Genomic DNA, 23,278 nt, shown 5'->3' on the forward strand with positions numbered 1-23,278 from the left:
CCAAACAAGAGTTACTGTGACCTCCCAGTGTGGATTCAGGTTGCCTAATAGCTTGTAGGAGCAGTTATAACAAACTTTTGTAGTCACAGAACAAAAGAAAGCCTTCTATCAAGGCATTCCCAAATGCATGGGCAGAAGCATCAGATAGACAGATGCTTAGAGAGGATCTTAGAGCAGAGCTGGGTGGTGGGAATGTGATGAGGACGGGGGCAGGTGGGCCGCTCTGCTGTGGGCTCAGTACCCTAGCTGGTGAAGTTCTGAGCTGTCAGATGATGAAAGCTAGTGGTCTGTCAAATTAGTCCATTGAGAGGTGTTCCCCAGTGGTTAAAAGGATAGAAGACCAGACACAGAAATGAGGAATATTCTGAGCTCACTTGGCCCTGGACCTGCAAAATTCCAGTTTCCTACAACAACAAGGTTGTAAGGAGTCATCAGCCTTTGTTGACCCTTTAGTGTGATGTTTCTCAGAGAGCTTGAGTTCACAGCTCCCATTCTTGCACATTAACAGATCTGGACGGACATGGGAGAGGCTGAAGGTTGCTTTGTGTGCCCGATGCTCAGAAGACTCATTTCTTGCATCGAGTAAAGGTGAAGCTAAGTAGGCAGGAAACAGTTTACAGGAGAGGAGATTGTTGAAAACCATTAGGAAGAAGCCCCATGTCACATAACATTGCTGCTATCGGGATCTAGGTCAGAATTTTTTTCCCTTTTTTGTCCTCTGTATCTGACATGTATATTTACATGTGACAGATAATATAAACATATGTAAAGGTAAAATAATCAAGAACACAGTATGAACTAAAGAACTAAAGGTAGCAGAGCAGAATAATAGACACTTTTAACCAAGTCCCCAACTCAAAAAAGGCCCCAGTGCCTATCTGTAATCACTTATATCCTATGAAATATTTCATTTGAAACTGGAACACCAAGAAGTTATTTTGTAATTGTACCCACCAATTTACTATTCATGATCAGAATAGCAGTATTACTTAGTAATTTTTAATGATATTTTATTTATTCATTGACAATTTTATATACTTATAAAATTTATTTTGATCATCTCTACCCTAGTTCCCACTCTATGCAGACATTCCTTTAATCTAGCTCCCTCCCACCTTCGTGTCCCTTTTAAAACCATGAGCACTCGGAGTTAATGAACTATGAGTGCTGCCTATATCTGTACAAAGGTGTAGTGCTGACCCTGGATAACCTGCCAATGGCCATTCTCTCAGCCCCAACCCTCACTGGCAGCCTTCAGCTTCCAGTAGTTTCTGAGCTAGAGATGGGGTCTTGTAAACAGGTTTAATCCAGGTACCCATTGCTGTGAGTTCTTGGGCCCTGTGGCCATGTCGTGTGCACGAGGCTGCATTTTACAATGCTTTTCCTGTCCCCTAGCCACTGCATGTTTTCCACCCTCTTTTCTGCCCTGAATGTCAAGGAGCAATGTTTTTATTTTTAACATCTTGGCTTGTTCTACGGAACACTCTGAAGATTCATTTAGTCAGGAAACATGATGTTTATGGTATGGTCTCTTAGATGTAAGTTTCTTCTTTTGGGGAGAATAATTTTGCGTTTAAATATGAATCCTTTTTAAAATGTATGTTTTAAAAATTAGTCTTAGTAGATTTGTTCTAAACCTAGTTTAGAAGCTATATTTGCAGGAAGGTCTCCTTTGATGCTAGCGTTTGCAGTTTTGATACAGTGCAGTGATTGCTGTTGTCTTTAGAAGACTGGGAGTTTTGTGGACTTTGAGTCACCCCAGAGCCATTGGTGTCAGTGCAGTAGGCTGTTGTACAGTGAGTAAGTCTGAGTAGGCAATAACACAGTAAGGCAAATGGTTGGGCCCAGATAATATTGTTTCCTTTTTCTTATTAGGAAGTAGTTTGGTTTTAGGTGCTAATTTAGATTTAAAATTGAGGCATCCCTAAAATGGAGTTCCATTTGGAAAATTTAAAATAAGTCTCTGTCAACATGAAGATTAGATTTTTAAAAAGTTATACTGAAAAATGAGAAGTTGTTTCTGTGAAAACATATGAGTCATTTAAAACATCAAGAGTTAAGTCAAGTAGATGATTGGGTAAGCAGACACTCAATGTGTGATTAATGAAATGAGGCAATGTTGTTGCCTTTCTTTGAAGTTTTATTAAAACCAAGATTAGCAATTTGTCACTTAGGAAAATGAAATATCTTAGACAGTTTTTGAAATATTTAAATAGGAAGGGTTTCTAAAGTGTTATAAAAGGTGAGAGTTAGGACTGTTGTCAGAGTGTTTCAGTTCTGTCTTCAGTGTAGTGGCAGGAGAGCTTGTGGTATGTCCTTGGAAACTGGTCCAAATTTGAGGTAAAAAATACAGATTGAAACATTATCCTCTAAAGTTTTCTAACATGAGACAAGAGATACTTTGAGATACCTCACAGAGTCCTTCCTATCCAGGCCAAAAGGAGTCTAAAACACTGGATCCAGCTGACAATCACTTATTTTTAGCTCTTGTTACTTAGCTTTTCTCCATGTGTTCACTGCTGGAAAACTCTATTAACAGTTATTTTATATGGAGATAAGTATGTTTCCCAAAAGGCATAAATCTTAGAACTTAAAAGAATTAATGGGAGTGTGTTCGGCTAAGAAAGCTAAAAGCTTTGATAAATGAATTGTAACAATTAATGTTTTACTTGCACTTTAAAAAATTTAATCACCTATCCAAAGGATCAAGGGTACTGTGGAAATTTTTATAAATAGATATAAATATTTGTTCACTAAAACAAGTTTCACAGGCACTTGTCTAATTTAGTAGTAATGCCCTAGTTCTTTATAGTGAATAATTACTATTGACCAATTTAAAAAAAAAAAAATCTCATTTCTTATAGGTATGGGCATTTTGTCTGCATGAATGTATGTACATCATGTGCATGCTTGGGGCCTATAGTGGCCAGAAAAGGGTGTCATAGACCTGAACCTGAAGTCATAGATGATTGCAAGCCACCACTGGGGTGCTGGGAATTGAACCCATGTCCTCTGCAAGACCAATACTAACTGCCAAGCCATCTCTATAGCTCAATGGTCACGTTTTAAATGACCTGTTCAGTAAAGGATTAAAACATCCTTAATCTTTAAGCCAATTTTTTATGACTATAAAAACTTATAAGCAGAAAGTAGGTTTTAGTTTTGTACCAGTGCATTTGATTTTGAGCTTAGAAAATCCTTTAATTGTGTTTTGAAATACCTTTCGGCAAAATTTTTTAGCATTCAGGAAGCTGCTATGAATTCAAAGTCAGCCTGGACTATATATAGTAATTCCAGACTAGCCTGGACTAGAATGAGACCCTGTCTCAAATTAAATAAAGAAGTGGTAAGTAAATATAAAATTTTGAAATTAGACAATATTTTTGGTAAGATGAAATACTTTCTGTCTAAAAAAAAATCTTTTCTCACTGAAATAGCTTAAAGTCGTTCATATTGTCTGCATGTGGAATTGTGCATGTTGATAACTGCGGGGCAGTGGGGTCTGTCCCTGCTCATCAAGGCCCGCCGTGCTTGACCGGATGAGCTAGGCTTTCTCCTAATGATCCGCCTCTAACCTCCCGCTGGAAAGTCTTCCTGCACTCCAGCCACAGACGGACCAAGGGCTCTCGCCTGCGTGGGAACCATCACCTGCCCTCTCTCCCCTTGCCCTCTCCTCCCTTCGGCCCCGGGGCTTAGTGCTGCTCCAGGGCCCCCGTTCTGTTCTCAGCTCCTCCGAGGTATCCAGTGTGGGATGCCGGAAGCGGGAAACCTGGTGCCTAGGACTGACCCTTGTCCACCACCCTCCGAGCTGGGGTCAGTAGCTTCACACAGTCAGATTACCCACCCGGGGCCGTAAGAAAAGTGTGCGGCAGCCTTCCGCGTCCACCCACCCAGAGCACCAGAACTCTGGCAGGACGCAGAGGTTTCTCCCACTCCCCTTTATTCCCCCAGCGCCCACTGCCCCACAGATAACAATATTAATTCAAAATATAGTTATCTTCTTAGCAAAGAATCAGAAAGAAAGCTGTCTTATTCTACCTGTTGGCAACTTATGAAAACACATTTGGTAGAGTCCCAAACACACAAAGATCTACAGGCAACTAAGGATGTCCATTAACCCTATGGTCAGCTCTAAAAACATTCATCGGAGGAGCAGTATGAGACTGAGCAGGTGTTTCTTTGTGTATCCGAGAGATCTGCCTGCTTATGCCTCCTCAGTGCAGGGTTTAAAGGCCTGCATCAGCACCACCCAGCTTTTAAGCCCCATCTTGTCTCTATAGGTTTCAGGGCTCTTTTTGGTTCTCTTCTGTAAATTTGCAGTGTTATTGTTTGTTAGGTGCTTTCATATTCAAATTGAAGTAGTCTTCCATTCAGTACATTTCCTTTATTTCCTAGAACTTCTAGCTTAGAGAAACAACAACAACAACACTGAATGTTCCTCATTGCATGTGAGGGATAGGGATAGATAAAGCCGAGTTATAGTTTGGTAGGTTTCCCTGTTTTTCCAAATAATTGGTAATTGAATGACTATTAAACATAAAGCCAGGTGAATTCCAGGTGGCAGTTGTCCCCAAACACTTCCTATTTTGAATTTCTGTTTCCCCTTGTTTTGGTGAAGGTATCTTTTCCTTGAAAACTGTGTAGTCTTAGATGCTAGTTAGAGGGATTTGTGTTTTGGATCAAATTTATGTGCCACTTGTAGAAAAAATTTCTTTAGGTCTCATACCAAAGTAGGTTCCTCCAAGTGTGTTTGGGGTTTATTTGAATGTTTACAAGAACATGAGGGGAATAAGACATTGGGTGCCTACACCTTCATAATGGCGCTGATAAAATTACTTCTCAGAAGGGGGTGGTGTATGCTGTCTCACTCCCTAAGGCTAGTGCTCATCTTGAAGAGATCCTGATACTTTCAGGAGAGGAGAGGGGAGGGGAGGGGAGGGGAGGGGAGGGGAGGGGAGCTTATCATGTTAATATGTTTATAACTAATGATTGTAGAACTTGTAACCTGAAGGGATTAGGTTCTGGTGAGCTAGAGAGGACACAGAGAAGTTTCACACTCAGGTTCTGGAGATAGTAGCAAACACGTACTCTGAAAACAAGTATCATCAACAGATGCTCATGTGGGTGCTCTGCGATAAAGTAAGAGGGTATCTGGTAATAGTCAGCTAGCCTCACCAAAGGAAAGGCTCAGGCCCCTGAAAGAACTCACCAACATTACCCAAGGGGCCAGTGTGGGTGGTTGGACATACAGGGGACCTGTTGATACCTGAGGTGGTTCCTCTGAGGAAAGCAGATCTTCCATGGAGCCTCATGGTTTGGAACCAAAACTGTTGGTGCAGAGTAGAGTTTTCATCTCAAAGTGAGCAAAGTAGCTTATTGTGAGCAGACATGAGTAGACATCACCAAGAAACACACATTCAAGTCTCCACTCCAAAGTGGATGTGGTTGCATGGACTTTTATTCTCCCAGAGCAAATCATAAATCAAGGTATCTCCCAAATATGTGGACGGGGTCATATCAACATAGATAAATTGTGCTATGGGTTTCAGATGTCACTTAATAACATTCTTCAGATCTAGCTTGTGCCTGTGCATGATTCCAAAGGTTTTACCTGATGTTTGAAAGAATGGTAAGTCAGACAGAGGTGCAGACAACAGATGGCTGTTCAGGGAACTAGAGAGCTGAGATAGTTTGGCTCTGGGTCTGCAGCATTCCAACTCTGCAATCACAAGGTTTACATTGGTGGGTTAGTCTTGTTGTGACTTTTTCTGCACCACTTCAGTTCATACCTCATCTTGTTTTCTTTAGCATTTGTATCCTTGTACCTCATGTTGCTGCCCCTACCCCCCATTGCTTCTTTACTTCTAGGATATCCTTACTGTTCACCCTTTGGTCTCACTCACCATAACTTGTTATAATCTGACCTTTGCCCTGGCAGATCCAGTGGCTTGTGTGTCAGTCACTGTTGTTGATCCCTGCGTGGTCTGGCCCTGAGGCTTGCTCTGTCTTGGTCTGCGTGTTCCTCTGCCCTGGGCTGCTGCTGTTCTTGCGCTCCTCGGTGTGCTGCTTGAGGACACCTTTAGCACCTGTTTGGGACACAGCTTCCCTCTATAATTGTTTCTTCAAGGGTGTGACAGTGTATGACCTCAAATGTTAGCTGTAATAAAAGTGAGTCTACAATTCGATGTCTGTTCTCTCTCTTTATTTTTCCTCGCAACCCAAACGCCATTGTCCTCCAGCTGACTCATCATCTTCATCTTAGACTCTGACTTTTGTCAATCACTATGTTCCTCTTAATCACCCAAGTGTGGCCAACATAAAATTCAGTTCTCTACTCAGGGAATTTTAAAGAATTTTAAGATGATAGCTTTGATATAAACAATAAAATGGAGCAATAACAGTAAGAGTAACTATAATTGGTTCAGTGGCTTATAAACTTTGTCTTAATGCCACGTTCCTGTGTCTATGGTACTGGAGCCTCGTGCACACCAGATGTGTACTTCCCCCACCATGCTATTTCCCCAGCCCCAGAATTACCCTTTAAAGACAGGAAAGTGGGGACTAAAGGCACAGTTTGTGGCAGGGTGCTTGCATAGCATGCATGAGACCCTGGGCTCAATTTCCAGGGTTTAAAAAAAAAGAGCAGATACTTGTTGAAGGTTTTAGTGTAGTTCTCATTGGGCTCAGAACACTACAGTTGAGTGGAAGAGGAGGTGCATTGTATCCGCTCCTGCCCAGCATCCTCAAGCACCCTGCAGTCTGGCTTATGCCCACAGTCCTAGTACTCAGAGGTGGAGAAGAGAGGATTGTCTGGGGCGATACTGTTTAGCTGTTCTTACCTAACATCCCTGCTCCCTCCCTAACTCAAAAGATTTCAACTTCAAAGTCCAGCTCCACTTTCACTTTCCTTTGTCTGCTTCCGCTGTGGTTAAAGCATCCTTCTACCAGGGACTTTAAAGGAGATGTGGACCCCCTGCCCTGGCTCTTAGTGCTCCTTAGGGGGAACCAGCAGAACTGGCTCCTGTGAAATGCAGACTGCTGGGTGCTAGGCTTTGGTGCTGCCCCTCATCTGATGTCTGATGTTGCCTAGTTAGCACCACAAACATCCATTTCATTAGACACTTTCACATGCATTGTGTTTTAGAAAACAGCCAAAACTATGGTTAGGTCAGTAATTATTTGGAAAGGCACCTGTAAAGTTCGTTCAGTAGAATGGAACTGTGCTTATTTTCTTCTCGCCTTAGCTCCATTTGACAGTGAATTAAACAAAATTAAGAGATGGTGTCAGGTATGGCAGCACACACATTAGTCCCAGCACTTGGGAGGCAAAGGCCAGCCAGAGTTAACATGGAGAGGCCCTGTCTCCAAAGCTAACTAACTAACTAATTAATTAATTAAAATTTAAAAATTTAGTTAGGAGGCAAAGAAAAAGAAGAGAAACATTAGCTTTTGCCTTTACTATAACACGCTTTTCAGTGGGCAGAACAGCATCCTACTGTACATTTCCATCGTCATACTTTACCAACAGCCACAGTTAGCTTCTACCTTATATAAAATAGTGCTGTCAACATTGTATAATAATAAAAATAGATGTAATATTGGTGAAAATATTGACTTTTTGTTATCACTAGAGAAATTTAGTTTTTAAGGGGTAAACATTAGCACAGATTTCCTTGGTTAGCTTTTCTCTTTTTAAGAGCTCAATACTCCAAAGCAGCTTCATGAAGCATTATAAATTATTCAAACTCTAAAGAAACAATATAGTCAATTATAATTTAATGCATATTACAGCATACTTAGATTAAATGATCCATTATAGTTACCTGCATTTGTACTTTTTATAGTGCATTTGGGTCCATTACACATTCAAAATGTACTGTGTATATTGTGTATTTTAAATTATAGAGATTTGTCATTCTTGTGACTCTGCCTTTGTGGTTTGTGATTACCATGTATATAACTTACTGGATGTCAATCAATGTTAAGAATCTAGCTACTAGAAGGCTGGCTGATGTCTTAGTTGAAGCGCCTAACACACAAGCATGAAAGACCTGAGTTCAGACCCCCAGCACCCACATTGAAAGTTAGTCTTTTACCCTAGAGCTAGGAGTGCAGGGGTTGGAAACATGAGGATTCTAGAGCTTGTTGGCCAGCCAGCCAAGCCAGTGTAGAAGTATTGAGTTCAGGGAGAGACACTGTCTCAAAAAATAAGGTGAGGAGTGTTGTGTGACTAATCTTTCTGGGGAAACTCTACACACTCAACCTACACACCCCAGATAGGGAGCTCATGACAGAGCAGAGTACAGCCGCTACCAGAGAACATCTTCATCGCTCATTGGTTACTTAGCAGAATAGGTGAAAGGTTGCTTATAGGAGCAGAAATGATCAAAGACAGATACATCACCAAAGCACACCTCAGCACAGGTGACAGCTCACAAAAAACTGGAACCTGGAGCACACTGTGCAGCTTACAGGTAGCTCAGTAGGTTGAGTGTCCTTTCCAAGTGACTCAGTTGGTTTAAACCTCTTCCAGGCAAGTGGGCTTGTCTCTTCTTCGTCCAAGCAGCTGATCTGGTCTCGTTCTCTTTTTTGCCCCTTTGCCTGTCTGAGAGTGACCTTAGCAGTTGTTATGGTTTATCCTTGAGAGGGAGGGCCCTAGTAAATCTGGTCAGTTTCAGGGACTTCCTGAAGAGTTTTGAGATGTTTCCCTTCTGGTTCAAGGAACTTTTCTGCTGGGGTATATTGTTTAATCTCTGAGGAAATGGCTAGACAACATTGTGTAATATAAGAAGACTCCTAATTGCTGGGCCGTGGTGGCACACGCCTTTAGTCCCAGCACTTGGGAGGCAGAGGCAGGTAGATTTCTGAGTTCGAGGCCAGCCTGGTCTACAGAGTGAGTTCCAGGACAGCCAGGGCTATACAGAGAAACCCTGTCTCAAAACAAACAAACAAACAAACAAACAAACAAACAAAAAAAGACACCTAATGTCAATGTCCCCCGCCACCCACCCACCCACACACATACGTTTGCACACCTTTAATTCCAGTACTCAGGAGGCAGAGGCAGGTGTTTCTTAGTGACTTCCAGGCTAGCCTGGTCTATAGAGTGAGTTCTAGGCCCATTACACAGAGGAACACTGTCTCAAACAAATAAAACTCAAAACACAAAAAGAATATGGCTGTTAAATCAAAACATATTTTTTTAAGTATGATGTCTTACTGTTCTTGTGAACATGGACAAGTAATTCAATTGTGCTTTGGCTTTAGGTTCTTCACCTCAGAAGTGAGAAGCAAAGTACTGTTCTATTATGAAAATGAAATGACATTGTATGATGTGTATAAATGCCATTTGTAAATTGTAAATGGTCTTACAAATACAAAGTACTTCTTTATGAAATCATAAAAGAGATCTCTAGACCCTTAATAGTGACAAATTCTAGTTTTATATACCCCTAATGCTTAAGTAAGTTAGCTTTCATTTACATCTTTGTTAAATGAATTACTATAGCAATTATCTATTATATGTTGTATAGCAATTATTTATTATGTTTTATACATGTTCTCAGGATTGTGTACAATGTGCTGTTGCAATCAACTTTGTAGGGGAAAGGTCCCAGTATGCCATTTTTGGTTTTGGATGCTCTGATTGTCCGTCCCCCCCCCCCGTCCCCCCCAGCCGATTCTGTGCCTCCAGTGTGCTGTCCCTGAACACAGTAGGGAAGATACATATGTAACTTGCAGCAGCTGATTCCAGTGCATACTGAACTGAGTGATGTGCAGTCAGTCTCAGGTGGATGGGTGCACAGACTCAGGTGGATGGGTGCACAGACTCAGGTGGGCAGGCGCACAGACTCAGATGGGCAGGTGCAGACTCAGGTGGGCAGGCGCACAGACTCAGATGGGCAGGTGCAGACTCAGGTGGGCAGGTGCAGACTCAGATGGGCAGGCCCACAGACTCAGATGGGCAGGTGCAGACTCAGGTGGGCAGGCGCACAGACTCAGATGGGCAGGTGCAGACTCAGGTGGGCAGGCGCACAGACTCAGATGGGCAGGTGCAGACTCAGATGGGCAGGCCCACAGACTCAGATGGGCAGGTGCAGACTCAGATGGGCAGGCGCACAGACTCAGATGGGCAGGTGCAGACTCAGATGGGCAGGCCCACAGACTCAGATGGGCAGGCCCACAGACTCAGATGGGCAGGCCCACAGACTCAGATGGGCAGGTGCAGACACAGGTGGGCAGGCGCACAGACTCAGATGGGCAGGTGCAGACTCAGATGGGCAGGTGCAGACTCAGATGGGCAGGTGCAGACTCAGGTGGGCAGGCGCACAGACTCAGATGGGCAGGTGCAGACTCAGGTGGGCAGGCGCACAGATTCAGATGGGCAGGTGCAGACTCAGGTGGGCAGGTGCAGACTCAGGTGGGCAGGCGCACAGATTCAGATGGGCAGGCGCGCAGACTCAGGTGGGCAGGCGCGCAGACTCAGGTGGGCAGGCGCGCAGACTCAGGTGGGCAGACGCACAGACTCAGGTGGGCAGGCGCGCAGACTCAGGTGGGCAGGCGCGCAGACTCAGGTGGGCAGGCGCGCAGACTCAGATGGGCAGGTGCACAGACTCGGATGGGCAAACGCACAGACTCAGATGGGCAGGCGCACACTCAGGTGGGCAGGTGCAGACTCAGGTGGGCAGACGCACAGACTCAGGTGGGCAGGCGCGCAGACTCAGGTGGGCAGGCGCACAGACTCAGGTGGATGGGTGTACAGACTCAGATGGGTAGTTGCACAGTCTAAACAAGGAGGCTCAGTCTTAACTGCTCACAACAGCTTGGGATTGCGGCTCAGGCTCAGGTTTTACTTCTGACTCTGAACTTAAATCTTCGCTCTCAGGAAGTAAAACTTAAGCTTTAGTGTTTGGTCAGTAAATAAAGTTGACAGGGTAGAAGACTCTGTCTTAATACAGATAAACAAAACAGTTCCTAACCAGCACACAGTTTCAGAGGAAAAGTTCATCTTTGAAAGATTAAAGGCGGTTACCAACTCCTGCATGACTCTGATCATATGGCAAAATGAGTTTTATATATTTGTTTTATTTTTCAGCTGACATGGGTTTTGCCAGGTTATTCAATTCTCCCCTAAAGCCACTCGCAGATTTGGATCCAGTGGTTGTGACATTTTGGTATCGGGCTCCGGAACTTTTACTTGGTGCCAGGCATTACACAAAGGCCATTGGTAAGTGTTGAGATGATTGGCAATCTGCACACTCGTGAATGTGAGATCGTTCATAATAAAGCCAGGGCTACAGGAAGAACATGCACGCCTTCCTTGCTTTATGCTCACATAGCATATTTATCTGAAGAATGGGAAATCAAGTTAGAACTGTCTTCATAAAAAGGAAAGCAAGGCAGGAGTGTTGTGCCAGAGAAAAGATCATTTCCAAGTGTCCCAACCAAGACATTGTACAACGTGCCATCTCTCTTGTTGCTATGGTCTGCAGAATGGCAGCTTGTCCAATACAGCAGGAAATACAGTAGGTAGGATGGCTCTCCTCAACAACCTGCCAGACCACCAAGAAGAAGAAAGAACTAGAGAAAGAAAAGCAGCTATCAGCATGTTTATTTGGATTTAATGGTCTTCCTTACACCAGGCACTTGGAAGATTCTAATGTCTGAAGGCTGAGAAACCTCAGCTATAGGTTGAGAGCTAGCAGACGAGAATCTTCCTCAGCTCTGGAAATGTCTATATATGGAAGAAAAAGAGTAGGCAAAGAAGGAGTGGACAGTAGTCACGAGGACTGGGCTTCTAGTGCCTTTCTTGTGGGGACGTCCCTGCATATTCCTTTCCTCAAAGCTCCTGCTTCCTGCTGCTGGGCAGGAGATTGCTGATCGCCTTAGCTGTTGCACTAAGAGTGGATTTGCCACTCAAAATCCACTGGAAGCACAATCCTATCTCTGTTTAACAAGCATCTGAAAACGCTGTAACCCTCAAAGCACTGGGAATGCTGTACCTGTGTTTAGACTTTTAATTAATTCATGGGTAAAGATTGGGCACATATTATAGTGCCTTCTTTACCAGGAGGGCTGATTTCTTCAAAATCCAGATACCCAAAGTACTTAGATTATATCATAGTGCTGAAATAGTATAAAACGTTTGTGAATATTACGAAACATTTACAAAACCTGAGTGGTCTCAGAATTGTGGGGATAAGTATGTTTGAGGAGTGTGACTATGACATTCAACTCACCCGTGTCCAATCAGATCAGAGGCTGTGGAGGCCCTGCTGTTACTGGAGTACCTAGGCTGTTTCCAGGACTGAGCTAAAAACCTGCATAGCTCTTTTGTATTCCAACCTAGTGGGATTGCTTTTCTTGTTATCTAGGTCTTTTCCTTCTAACTATTGAGAACATTTCCTTAGAAAACCTCAAAAGGCAGCAGAAGATAGGAGGGGCGAAGTCTGAGAGGGTATGGGGTGTGTGTGTGTGGGTGTGTGTTGGGACAAGAGTGACAGACAGCTTGGTGTGGCAGACAAGGAAGGATTAAAAAGTAGGTGCTGCCTGTTGGTGTATGGTGCTGTGGACATTCATGGCAGTGGTACCTTGGCTGTGTCACTGAGGAAGATTAGACTGTATTTTAGGCTGTTATGGTAAACAGCAGTGTTTGAGAGCCCATTCCTGTTACCCAGAGGTTGATGTTGGTGCAGGGAAGCCCCTGAGTGGTCAGAGAAGAGAGACATCACAACACGGCTTTCTGTTCGCAGTTTGCTTTACAACAGAGCATACTGACATTTGTTTTAGTCAATGAATATAATTAAACCATTTGCTTATTTAGTTTATCTTCAGGATGTATTTGGCATTGTGGTATACTTTTTTTTTTCTACATTTTGCCATATTCCTAGATATTATTACCTACTTTTATACTTACTAAATAACATTTCTCAAAATGGAAAAATATAAATATGTATCTCAAAAGCTAACTCATGGGCCTGGCAAGATGGCTCAGCAGGTTAAGAGCACCAACTGCTCTTCTGAAGGTCCTGAGTTCAATTCCCAGCAACCACATGGTGGCTCACAACCATCCATAATGAGATCTGATACCCTCTTCTGGGGTATCTGAAGACAGCTACAGTGTACTTATGTATAATAAATAAATAAATCTTTGAGCTGGATTGAGCATGGGCTGAGCCAACAGTGTTTACCGGAGTGAGCAGAGGTCCTAAATTCAATTCCCAACAACCACATGAAGACTCACAACCATCTGTTCAGCTACTAATATACATAAAATAAATAAATAAATCTAAAAAAAAAAAGTTAACTCACTTAGGCATAGAGCCTATAAAGTGAGTTCTCTCAGACTTCTACCTAGAAAGAATCCATTGTTTGTCAAGTTTAGTTTTTTCTAAGCCTGTCTCTACCAGGAAATTTATAAGTAAGCATTTCTTTTATTTGACGTCCAATCTGTTAAATGATGATATAAGCATCCCATGTTACATACGTTACTGGTTTGTCATTAAGGGGCACAGGTGCAAGTGCACACGTGCACGAGCTCGTGTGTGTGCGCATGCGCATACACACACACACACACACACACACACACACACTCCACAGTATACATGTGAGGGCAGAGGAGCTCTGGGGTTAACCTCAGGTGTGTGCATGCACACACCATTAGCCATCCTGCTATCTCTGTGTAAGTCTTATTTTTGTTTATTTAAAGAGGGATCTCTTATATTTCAGGCTGGCTTTGAACTTTTGATATAACTGAGGATCTATAACTTCTACTTCAAAGTCCTAAGCTTGCAGGTGTGTGACGTCATAGCCTGTGGTTTCATGGTGCTGGATTGAGTCTAAGACCTTGTACACTCAAGGCAAGCTCTTACCAAGTGAAGTACATTCCAGCCTCTGTTGGTTTCCTTAATATGCTTATTATATTTTACATATTGGCCTACTGAAATGTATTTTTGTTTGAATGTCGGAATTATATCCAGGAATTGTAACTGAGGATATTAATGCATTTGTGTAATAGGCTGTTTTTTCTTTCATAGACATCTGGGCAATAGGCTGCATATTTGCTGAACTCTTGACTTCAGAACCCATTTTTCACTGTCGTCAGGAGGATATAAAAACAAGCAATCCTTTTCATCATGATCAGTTAGATCGAATATTTAGTGTCATGGGGTTTCCTGCAGGTAATTTGTTGCTCTTTTCAAAATACTATTTTGAATTACATTTCAAAAGTGTTTCTTTATAAGTGCATGCATAAAGTTTGTTTTTTATTTTTAAACTAAAAAATTAGGAGACTTTTAGTAAAATAAAATTTAAATTTCTATTTAAAAAAAATTTTTTTTAAAGATAAAGACTGGGAAGATATTAGAAAAATGCCAGAGTACCCAACACTTCAGAAAGACTTTCGAAGAACAACGTAAGTAACTCCAGATTATCTTAGCCCGTGAGTGCTGGGAAACACAGACAAAACTCTGAGACTAAGTAGTTGATGAACAACAGAAATTAATTGTCTCACACTTCCAGAGCCTGGCAAGTCCAGGGTGCATGTGCCAGGAGGTGTCTGCCCTTGCTGCTGTGGTGTTTCATGGTAGAAGGCAAAGGATGTGAACTCTCTGTAGAGCCTCATCTATTAAGACATCAGCACCATTTATGGACCCCTCCATTACAAACTCCTTTGAAGGCCTCCCTGTAGATACATGCCAGAGATTAGGTCTCAGCAGGAATGTTGTTGTGAATGATACAAATACTCAGACATGTTAATTATAGATTGTAGCTTCCCTAGGGAAATTTATTGTTTTTTGGGGGGCAGGGGTTTTGAGACAGGGTTTCTCTGTATAGCCCTGGCTGTCCTGGAACTCACTTTGTAGACCAGGCTGGTCTCGAACGCAGAAATCCCCCTCCCAAGTGCTGGGATTAAAGGCATGTGCCACCACCACCCAGCAAATTGATTCTTTTTTTTTTTTTTTTTTTTTAAAGTATATAGATTTAAACCAGGGACTCAGATGTCAGTTCACATGCCATGCCTGTGATTTAAAGAATATTTTCCAAATGATTTTAACATATATACCTAATTTAGGGCTGTAATATTTAAAAACAGAGGCCAGGCCTGGTGCCATTCACCTTTAATCCCAGCATTCAGGAAACAAAGGCAGGCAGATCTCTTGAGTTTTATGCCAGCCTGGTCTACAGAGCGAGTTCCAGGACAACTAGGAAATACACAGAGAAACCATGTCTCAAACAGCCAAAATACAATAAAAAGTTAAGTTTTAATAAGATAGAGGCCTTAGTTCAATCCTAAAGCTGTGATTTTATTCCTGTCTGGGTAATGGTCAGTGGCTGAGATGCTGTAGTGAGAAAGCAGGCAGGATGGTGGCATGGAGGACCATGTGGTCCAGAGTCAGAGTGGAACAGACTGCTGCATGATGAGTTGACATGGAGGGGGTGCAGAGGCCAGCTTTATTAGTCACGATTCTCTAAAAGAACAGATCTGATAGTGCATGCACAAGTGTATTGGAGAACAGGGTGAAGTCTAGTTAGCTCAGCAATGGTCCTCTCATACTGGAGGGACTGAAGATCTGGGTGTTCAGTCCGTGGGCCTGGATGTCCCCGCTGAGCTGCCAGTCTTCAGTCTACATTGACATTCCCAAGAAGTTGGTTTTAATGGTGGTGAAGAAATATCACAGCAACAAGGATAAGGTAGACTTGCCAACAAGAGTGAGAGCAAGCAGGTACAAAGAAGTTTGTCTTTTATGTCTTTTATCTTGAATGTCCCCAGAGAGCTGCCAGCATTTAGGGTGGGTCTTCCTGCTTCAGATAATCCAGTGGAAGAAAATCCCTCTCATTCCCAGTGCCTCCGTGGTGGCTCACCGTTGTTCATAACCCCAGCCCCACTGGATCTTACACCTTCTTCAGGTCTCTGATATGCATTGCGTGATAAAAAGGAGAGGGATTGGAGAGGTGGCTCTCATCAGCAGATGAGAGCACTCACTGCTCTAAGAGGACCCAGGCTTAGTGCAGTTGACCACCTTCTGTGACGCTAGATCAGGGGATCTGACTTGTCTTCTTGGCCTCTGCAATATCGTGTACATGTGCAAAACACCCACACACACTCAAAACTAATAATGATAGTAAAAAAAGATTGCTCTCAGGAGTACTCGAGTGGCTTGTATTTTATTTGATTTTAGAATTGCAGTCAAGCCGGGCGTGGTGGCGCACGCCTTTAATCCCAGCACTTGGGAGGCAGAGGCAGGTAGATTTCTGAGTTTGAGGCCATCCTGGTCTCAGAGTGAGTTCCAGGACAGCCAGGGCTACACAGAGAAACCCTGTCTCGAAAAACCAAAAAAAAAAAAAAAAAAAAAAAGGTGGGGGGGCAGTCAAGTTGACTACCAAGATCACTTCAGCTTACCAGGAAAATTTCAGTCCAAGATGGCTGGTAGAAATGAGAGTGCAGCCCAGTTCATTTCTGGTTTCTCATTCACACAGCCTTCAGCAGGAACCCTCACCTCTGCCTTCGGAATAACACACATTTCAGATTTTGGCCTGGGCTCCTTTGCCACTGCACATTTTTCCCGGCAAAGCGCACAGTTTTGATCGCCATCTTCACCACCAGTTAAGCTGACTGATCATTCCCAGTTTGTATAACTTCTGTCTCTTACCCAGGCCAGGGGAGGTGGCTCAGGGGTATACACAGTTGCAGCTCAAGACCAATGACCTGATTGTGGGAAGGTAGATGTGTCTCGTTCTCCAGCTCCCTCCACATGAACATTGTGATGCATGCAATGAAAAGGCGTGCGCACACACACACATATATTTTTCAAAGTGTAGTAAAATCCTAGAAAAATATTTTAGAATTGAGGGATTTTTTAGATTCTAAAAATGCTTTGGATTTCAATTTTTAGGGTTAGAGCTGTCTAACTCATATATCTTACTCGGCTTTTTCTTAGTTTTCAAACTTACTTATTAAACTGCCAGTGGACTCTCAGCCCAAAAATAGGACTCCTGTCTGCCTCTTGAGCCTTTGTGCTCTGTATTCATGTTCTAGGAAATGGTTCCATGATTGTTGAAGCCCGAGACATGACGCAGACCTTGCTGTCTCACTCTTGTCATTTCTTCCTTTGCTGACCCAAGTAGCAGATCTACTCAGTTCTTTCTTCTAGAAATGCTTTGACCCAGTTTCTACATATCACCCTTGCCAAGTCCGATCAGAACACCAGTAGGCTTTCCTTACAGCCCTGCAGTGGCCTTTTCCTTGTGCCTTTGTCCCTGTTCTTCCTTCCAGCTCTTCCTGTGTTGCAGTGTTGACGAAAGCAAACTTGAAGAAATTAGGCATGGTGGCCAGCCTAGGCTATGATGTAGTGAGTACCAGGCTAGCCATGGCTATATAAGCAAAACTCCTGACACAGCAAATAAGTACAGCAAAGTGAACACACCACTTTTGTCATAAGTTCTCATTGCTTTCCATTTCATGACCGTTGCCAAACCTTGGCTCCTGTATCACCAGATTCCTTCTTGACCTCTCCCTGTTTCATGGTCTATAGCCCAGACATTAGAGATTTTAAGCATCTCACATACCTTCGGCTTTTTCTGACCTCTGGAATTTTACATGCATGTTTTCCTAGTTTTCTCTCACCCCTGCCATCATACTGATTGTTGCGCACTCTTTGTATTTACTCCTTAGGCCTCAGCTCTCTGACCCTCCAAGTCTGGGCTACGTCACTCCCTTTGTACCTCTGCATCCTGTGCTGCTGCTGTATGAACCGTCCATACAGCATTACACATATCCCTGTGGCTTAGCACATACTGTATGCTTATTAGTTTAAAATTAACTGCTTCTAATGTAATGCATAGCTAATGTACTATAGCTTAATGGAGTGCTAACCTAGCATATACAAGGTTCTGGTTTTAGTCCCCAGCAAAGCAAAAAAGAAAAGAGCGTGGGCCAGTGCCCACCCTTTCCCCTGTAACAAATGGTGGAAGACAGGCCCAGCAGGTCTGATGGTTGTCCACTGACTTCTGCAGTGGGTCTGATAGAGCACAGAAAGGTTATTGAAGTGGACCATGCATTAACAGCTCATGGGGAGGCCTGAGCACTTGGGAGGATGAGAGATCGAGTCCCAATTCAGCCTTCCACAGAGTGAGGCCCTGCAAACAGAGAAGGACAGTCTGAGCAGAGTGGCACATACTTTAAAGAAGACTAGGCTAGCCTGGCCTACAGAGTGTAGATCCAGGCCAGCCAGGGCTACAAAATGAGATCCTTTGTCAAAACAAAAACAAAAGAAACAACAAAGAAATCACTAAAGCAAATATACTGAAAAAAACAGCTCTACAGATTACTATTTCACATAAATTAGTATTACAAAAGTAAAAGAATATTAACTTGCTTTACCATATCAGAGAAAAAGAACTCCCAGAATACTTTGCACATAAATTGCTAAGAAGACAGTAGGTGTTTCATAATTGTTAATGTGTCAATTCCAGGGAGCTCACTAGAAAGCAGGGCAAGGCTGAGGGAGCCATGCGGCTTACTGGACAGTGTTCAGGTTTAATCCTCAACAAGCCAGAAAAGAGGAAGAATGTATACGAAAGAGATCATTACCTTTACTTTCAAAACCTAAATGTTCAAGGAAACACAATTTGATAAATACTTAGCAAGTTTATGTCACCTTGGAAACTTTTCAGATCCTAGAACAGGATAATTTAAAGATAATCAGTACAGTTTAGTGTTCACACAGGTTGTGGTTGTACAATTGAATCCAGCAGAACAACAAATTTGGGCTTTTTATATGATAGTGACAACTTAGCATCCTGCGTTAACTCAGGAAGACAGTTGACTGGACAGAGAAGACCTAAGACTGATAGAGAAACTTGATTTCTCTGTAAACTGTCCTGACTTCTTCCCATTACCAAACCCAGTATCTGCCTTGTCCATACATTCTCTGATACACACCTAAGTACTGTCCAGGGTACAGAAGACCGGACACCTGTATTTCTCTTCCTCTGTGAGAATGATTGCTCCTGGGAGCTTGTTACACGTGTAACTGAACTAACTGGGTGCTGTTGTCCCACACACCTAAGATGCTGAAATGGGCACTACAGCAAAATCCTGTCTTAAAAACTAAACACGGTTAGAGAGGTGGCTCAGCAGTTACAAGCTGCTTTTGCAGAGGACCCCAGTTAGGTTGCCAGCATCCACATGGTGGCTCGAAACCATCTATAACTCTAATTCCTAGAACTCAGAGATCTACCTGCCTCTGTCTCCTGAGTGCTGGGTGCCACCCCTCACCTCCTACCCTATTTAAATACTCTTAAGAGGCACCAATTCTGCTTCAAATATAAATTATAAAGGGCTGGAAAGGGAAATTATCACACACTAACAATGGGTTATATTTTTATATTTTGAAACCATTTAAATTTTAAATAATATTAACAATTGATGTACTTAGCTGTTCTGTTTCTTCAGTGGGTAGAGATTTGGTTGTTTATAGGTTGGGGATTGGTAGGGGTCTTTTTTATTTGTTTTCCTATTCCAAAAATGTTAGTAAGAATATTCTCCTGTGTCCTGATACTTATGTGTCTCTTACGCTGGGCCTGATGACAAAGACCTGTGACCCTAGCTGCTCAGGAGGCTAAGATGGGAGGGTGGTTCAAGGCCAGCCAGTGTGAACAGCTTAGTGAGACCTGTCTCAAACAGGGAAAAGGGTAGGGAGATGATGTCTAGCTGTATCGTACTTGTCTAACATGCATGAGCTACTCATGATCTCTGGCACCACAAAAGGAGAAAAGAGCAAGCCATCTCTTAGATGTGACTTGCATCAGAGCAGAGCTGATGGTGGTACATAACCATATCTAAAGGGTCTCCAGCACTGAAACCCTGGGCTGTAGTTTATACAGCCCCGCCTGCTCACCAGTGTCAGCAGTGAGTAACGGTGAGTGAGTGTCTGCACATAGACCCTAAAGACACTTGCCTGAAGAGCTTTCCTTTTGGGATGTGAATCACATGTGGTCCTTGCCATGTGCTTGTGTCCTGCAGGTACGCCAACAGCAGCCTCATAAAATACATGGAGAAGCACAAGGTCAAGCCTGACAGCAAAGTGTTCCTCCTGGTAGGTGCTTCTCCCAGATCCAGACCTCACAAGCCTGCTCGCTCTGGAATTGTCCCATCCCGCCTTCCTTTTGAAAGGAAAGAAGGAATGAATGTATGAATGAATGGATGGATGAATGGCTGGATACATGAGAAATTAAATTTTAATCTGTTGAGGAATCTTCCTTGACTACTAGTCTTAATTTATTAAATGATTTATGTCAGAAAAGAATTTTAAGGGGCCTAATTGGTAATTTCAGGACAATCAGTATAGTGCTAGGTGTACAGTACAAGGTGATGTGAGAGCTGGCTAGGTGGCTCAGTGGTCAGGGCACATGCTGACAAGCCTTGACAATCCACAATCCCTGGAACCCACAGAAGAGCAGACTGTATAAACACATGCACATGCACACATGTGTGCACATATGTGTAAGATATATGTGTTGATAATCATGTTAGACATTTACACAAATGTCAGGTAGTTGGTGTGTCAGCATCCTTTTCAAATGTTGTCACATTTTTTATTTGTTGTTATAGCTTCAGAAACTCCTCACCATGGATCCAACCAAGAGAATCACCTCAGAGCAGGCTCTGCAGGACCCTTACTTCCAGGAAGACCCCCTGCCAACATTAGAGTACGTATTCATTTCCCCCTCCATGGTCTTTGCCCCAAGTCAAAGGTGCTGGATGCTGCTGAGAGGCAGGGGAGCATTTGCCTGACTCGTCCTGCTTTGCTCATGACAACTGCCTGCAGAGAAAGCCTCCTCAGAGAGGCCATGCCAGATTCATAGATGAAAGTCAGACAGAGCAGGTGTGACTCAGATGCCAGGCAGCAGGATCAGAGATTGACCAAAGGGATGGAGCTGGTGACACCTGCAACCCTCTCCCTTCTCACCTCGCCAGGCGTGCACTCAGGCTCTGTATATTAGAAATGCACTTGTTTTTCTGCAGGAGAAATGAATTTTCATGTTGAAGCAGATACAAACAGTTTAGATTGGTGCTGAGGAAGCAGTGTGGACAGAGTTCTGTGTCTCACACAGCTCGCTAGCAGCAGTCCTATCTTGACATTGAAAGTGGCAGTCAGCAGGAAAGGCAAAGGGTGCCTTGCTCCTTCCTTATTGCTTAATATAATGGTTGGAAAGTGTCCAGCAAACACCAGCCACAGTAAGGAAGAGGATGTAAGTTAAGAAAGAAAAAGGAAACTTTTAAAGTAAGATGATGGAATTACAGACTTCAGGTACTGATATGAACTTCTTTAAATGGTTTTAGTGTGTTCGCTGGCTGCCAGATTCCGTACCCCAAAAGAGAATTCCTTAATGAAGATGAACCAGAAGAGAAAGGTGACAAGGTACAAGCTTCTTCATGCAACACTGGCTTTCAGGAAGCAAGAGCGGCAGAAAGATAACTGGGTGTACACTTGAAGCATGTATTGAGGTTTAAACTGAGCTTCCTGTTTTGTTTTAGTCGCCCATTCTAGTGCCAGTTGTTCCTCATTTTGTTAAGGCAGTGCCAGCCCCACCCTGCTGTACTTCTCCCTCCCACTCCACTGTCCCCCAGTCCTTTATGTTAAGAGAATCTTAGCCACTCCCCATCATTCCTTTCCAGAGTCCTGACTGGAAGGGCTTTTGGTTGCTTTAGGAGGGTGAGATATTGCCCTGTGTGCCTTACAGCACCCCTCCCACCCTCCAACTCCCGATAACTGTTTAATTTGAAGATGTTGCACAGTTTCAGTGAACTCCAGGGAGTATTATTGTCCCGGGATTGCTGTGTTATGCTTTGGGAATGCTGTGTTTTGGTGTTTACCCGTCTCGGTCATTCCAGTCACACGTGTGCAACCAGGCTGTGTACCCCAGGTGTGTCACCAATCACACCTGTGCAACCAGGCTGTGTACCCCAGGTGTATATCCCTGGTCACACATGTGCAACCAGGCTGTGTACCCCAGGTGTGTATCCCTGGTCATACCTGTGCAACCAGGCTGTGTACCCCAGGTGTGTCACCAATCACATGTGCATATCGAGCATTGAAAGGAACTTCCCGTTTGGCGTCACAGTAAAATTTTCAATCTTTCTTCTCCTTAAAAGAACCAGCCACAGCAGCAGAACCCACATCAGCAACCTGCAGCCCCCGCACAGCAGACAGCAGCCCCCCCACAGGCTCCTCCACCACAGCAGAGCAGTGCCCAAACCAATGGAACTGCTGGGGGAGCCACTGCGGGAGGCGGGGGCGCTGGAGCGGGGCTGCAGCACAGCCAGGACCCCGGGCTGAATCAGGTGCCTCCAAACAAGAAGCCCCGGATTGGGCCTTCCGGTGCAAACTCAGGCGGGCCCGTTATGCCGTCGGATTATCAGGTTCACCCCAGAATTTTCTCCTTTTTGATGCGAATATATTTTATGAAATGGGAAATTGACTTTTAACAAATTCTTTTAGAATTGAATAGTTCTTAGCTCCAGAGTCTTCTATAAAAATTAGATGTTGCGAGCCGGGCATGGTGGCACACACCTTTAACCCCAGCTCTTGGGAGACAGAGGCAGGTGAATTTCTGAGTTCGAGGACAGCCAGGGCTATACAGAGAAACTCTCTCGGGTAAAAAAATTAGATGTTGTATTTCTAGCATTAAATGAAAGGATGATCTCTAGTCATATTTCATATACTTGTGAGATATTTTGTATCATGACTTGTTTATCATAACCCCAAGGAGAGAAAGGAGGGAGGCCTGAGGCTCCTTACAGAAATGTTACCCATATTGGCCACATTGGGTAAGAAAGACATGACATAAGCAAAGTGTCTTACTTGAACATAATCAAGAACACTTGAGAAGATTTGCTCTCAGGAGGAGGAAATTGTCAGTAGACACATAGACATGGGGAGCGGTAAAGGCGATTGTAAGCCATACTAAAGTTGTGATGACACTAGACAAGGGAATTACATCTGTACCACACAGCTTCCGATTCTAGGGTTTACCAGGAATAAAATGCCTTTAGGTTTGTTTTATCATAAACACTCTTGTTTTCTTGTATTCAAGCCTGGGTTACTTTTGCCTTGTTTATTCAGCAGCACACTGAACTGTTGTGTGAGGACTCTGCCTTGTGTAGTAGTTTCCCTGTGTGGGGTTGGGGCTGTTTGAGTATAAGCTGTGGTGTACACTTCAGAAAGAGGAGCATGGTGTCTCACACCTGGGACCTCAGCACTGAGAGGCTGAG

General features: G+C 43.4%; 2 protein-coding genes across 7 annotated transcripts in view; both read left to right on the plus strand.

The window, feature by feature from the left end:
* Positions 1–11,085, plus strand: part of Gm32234 (predicted gene, 32234) — a 12,546-nt gene extending 1,461 nt beyond the window's left edge. Inside the window, exons 1-2 of the mRNA XM_011243251.2 lie at positions 1–9,864; positions 9,927–11,085. The exon at positions 1–9,864 is cut by the window's left edge and continues 1,461 nt beyond it. Of these exons, the coding sequence (XP_011241553.1) occupies positions 9,817–9,864; positions 9,927–10,859 (981 nt within the window). The 5' untranslated portion in view covers positions 1–9,816 and the 3' untranslated portion in view covers positions 10,860–11,085. The remainder of the gene's footprint in view (positions 9,865–9,926) is intronic.
* Positions 1–23,278, plus strand: part of Cdk19 (cyclin-dependent kinase 19) — a 134,532-nt gene that overhangs the window by 106,256 nt on the left and 4,998 nt on the right. For 5 of the 6 annotated variants that reach the window (XM_030245390.1, NM_001168304.1, NM_001291817.1 and 2 more), the window contains 7 exons: positions 11,096–11,227; positions 14,037–14,180; positions 14,344–14,413; positions 20,027–20,099; positions 20,615–20,712; positions 21,347–21,425; positions 22,160–22,426. In XM_030245390.1, coding sequence (XP_030101250.1) covers positions 11,101–11,227; positions 14,037–14,180; positions 14,344–14,413; positions 20,027–20,099; positions 20,615–20,712; positions 21,347–21,425; positions 22,160–22,426 — 858 coding nt within the window. In that variant the 5' untranslated portion in view covers positions 11,096–11,100. The remainder of the gene's footprint in view (positions 1–11,095; positions 11,228–14,036; positions 14,181–14,343; positions 14,414–20,026; positions 20,100–20,614; positions 20,713–21,346; positions 21,426–22,159; positions 22,427–23,278) is intronic. The other variant, NM_198164.3, reaches the window with a different exon arrangement.

This window comes from Mus musculus, chromosome 10 (genome assembly GCF_000001635.26).
Source record: "Mus musculus strain C57BL/6J chromosome 10, GRCm38.p6 C57BL/6J".
In the NCBI taxonomy this organism is placed as follows: Eukaryota; Metazoa; Chordata; class Mammalia; order Rodentia; family Muridae; genus Mus; species Mus musculus.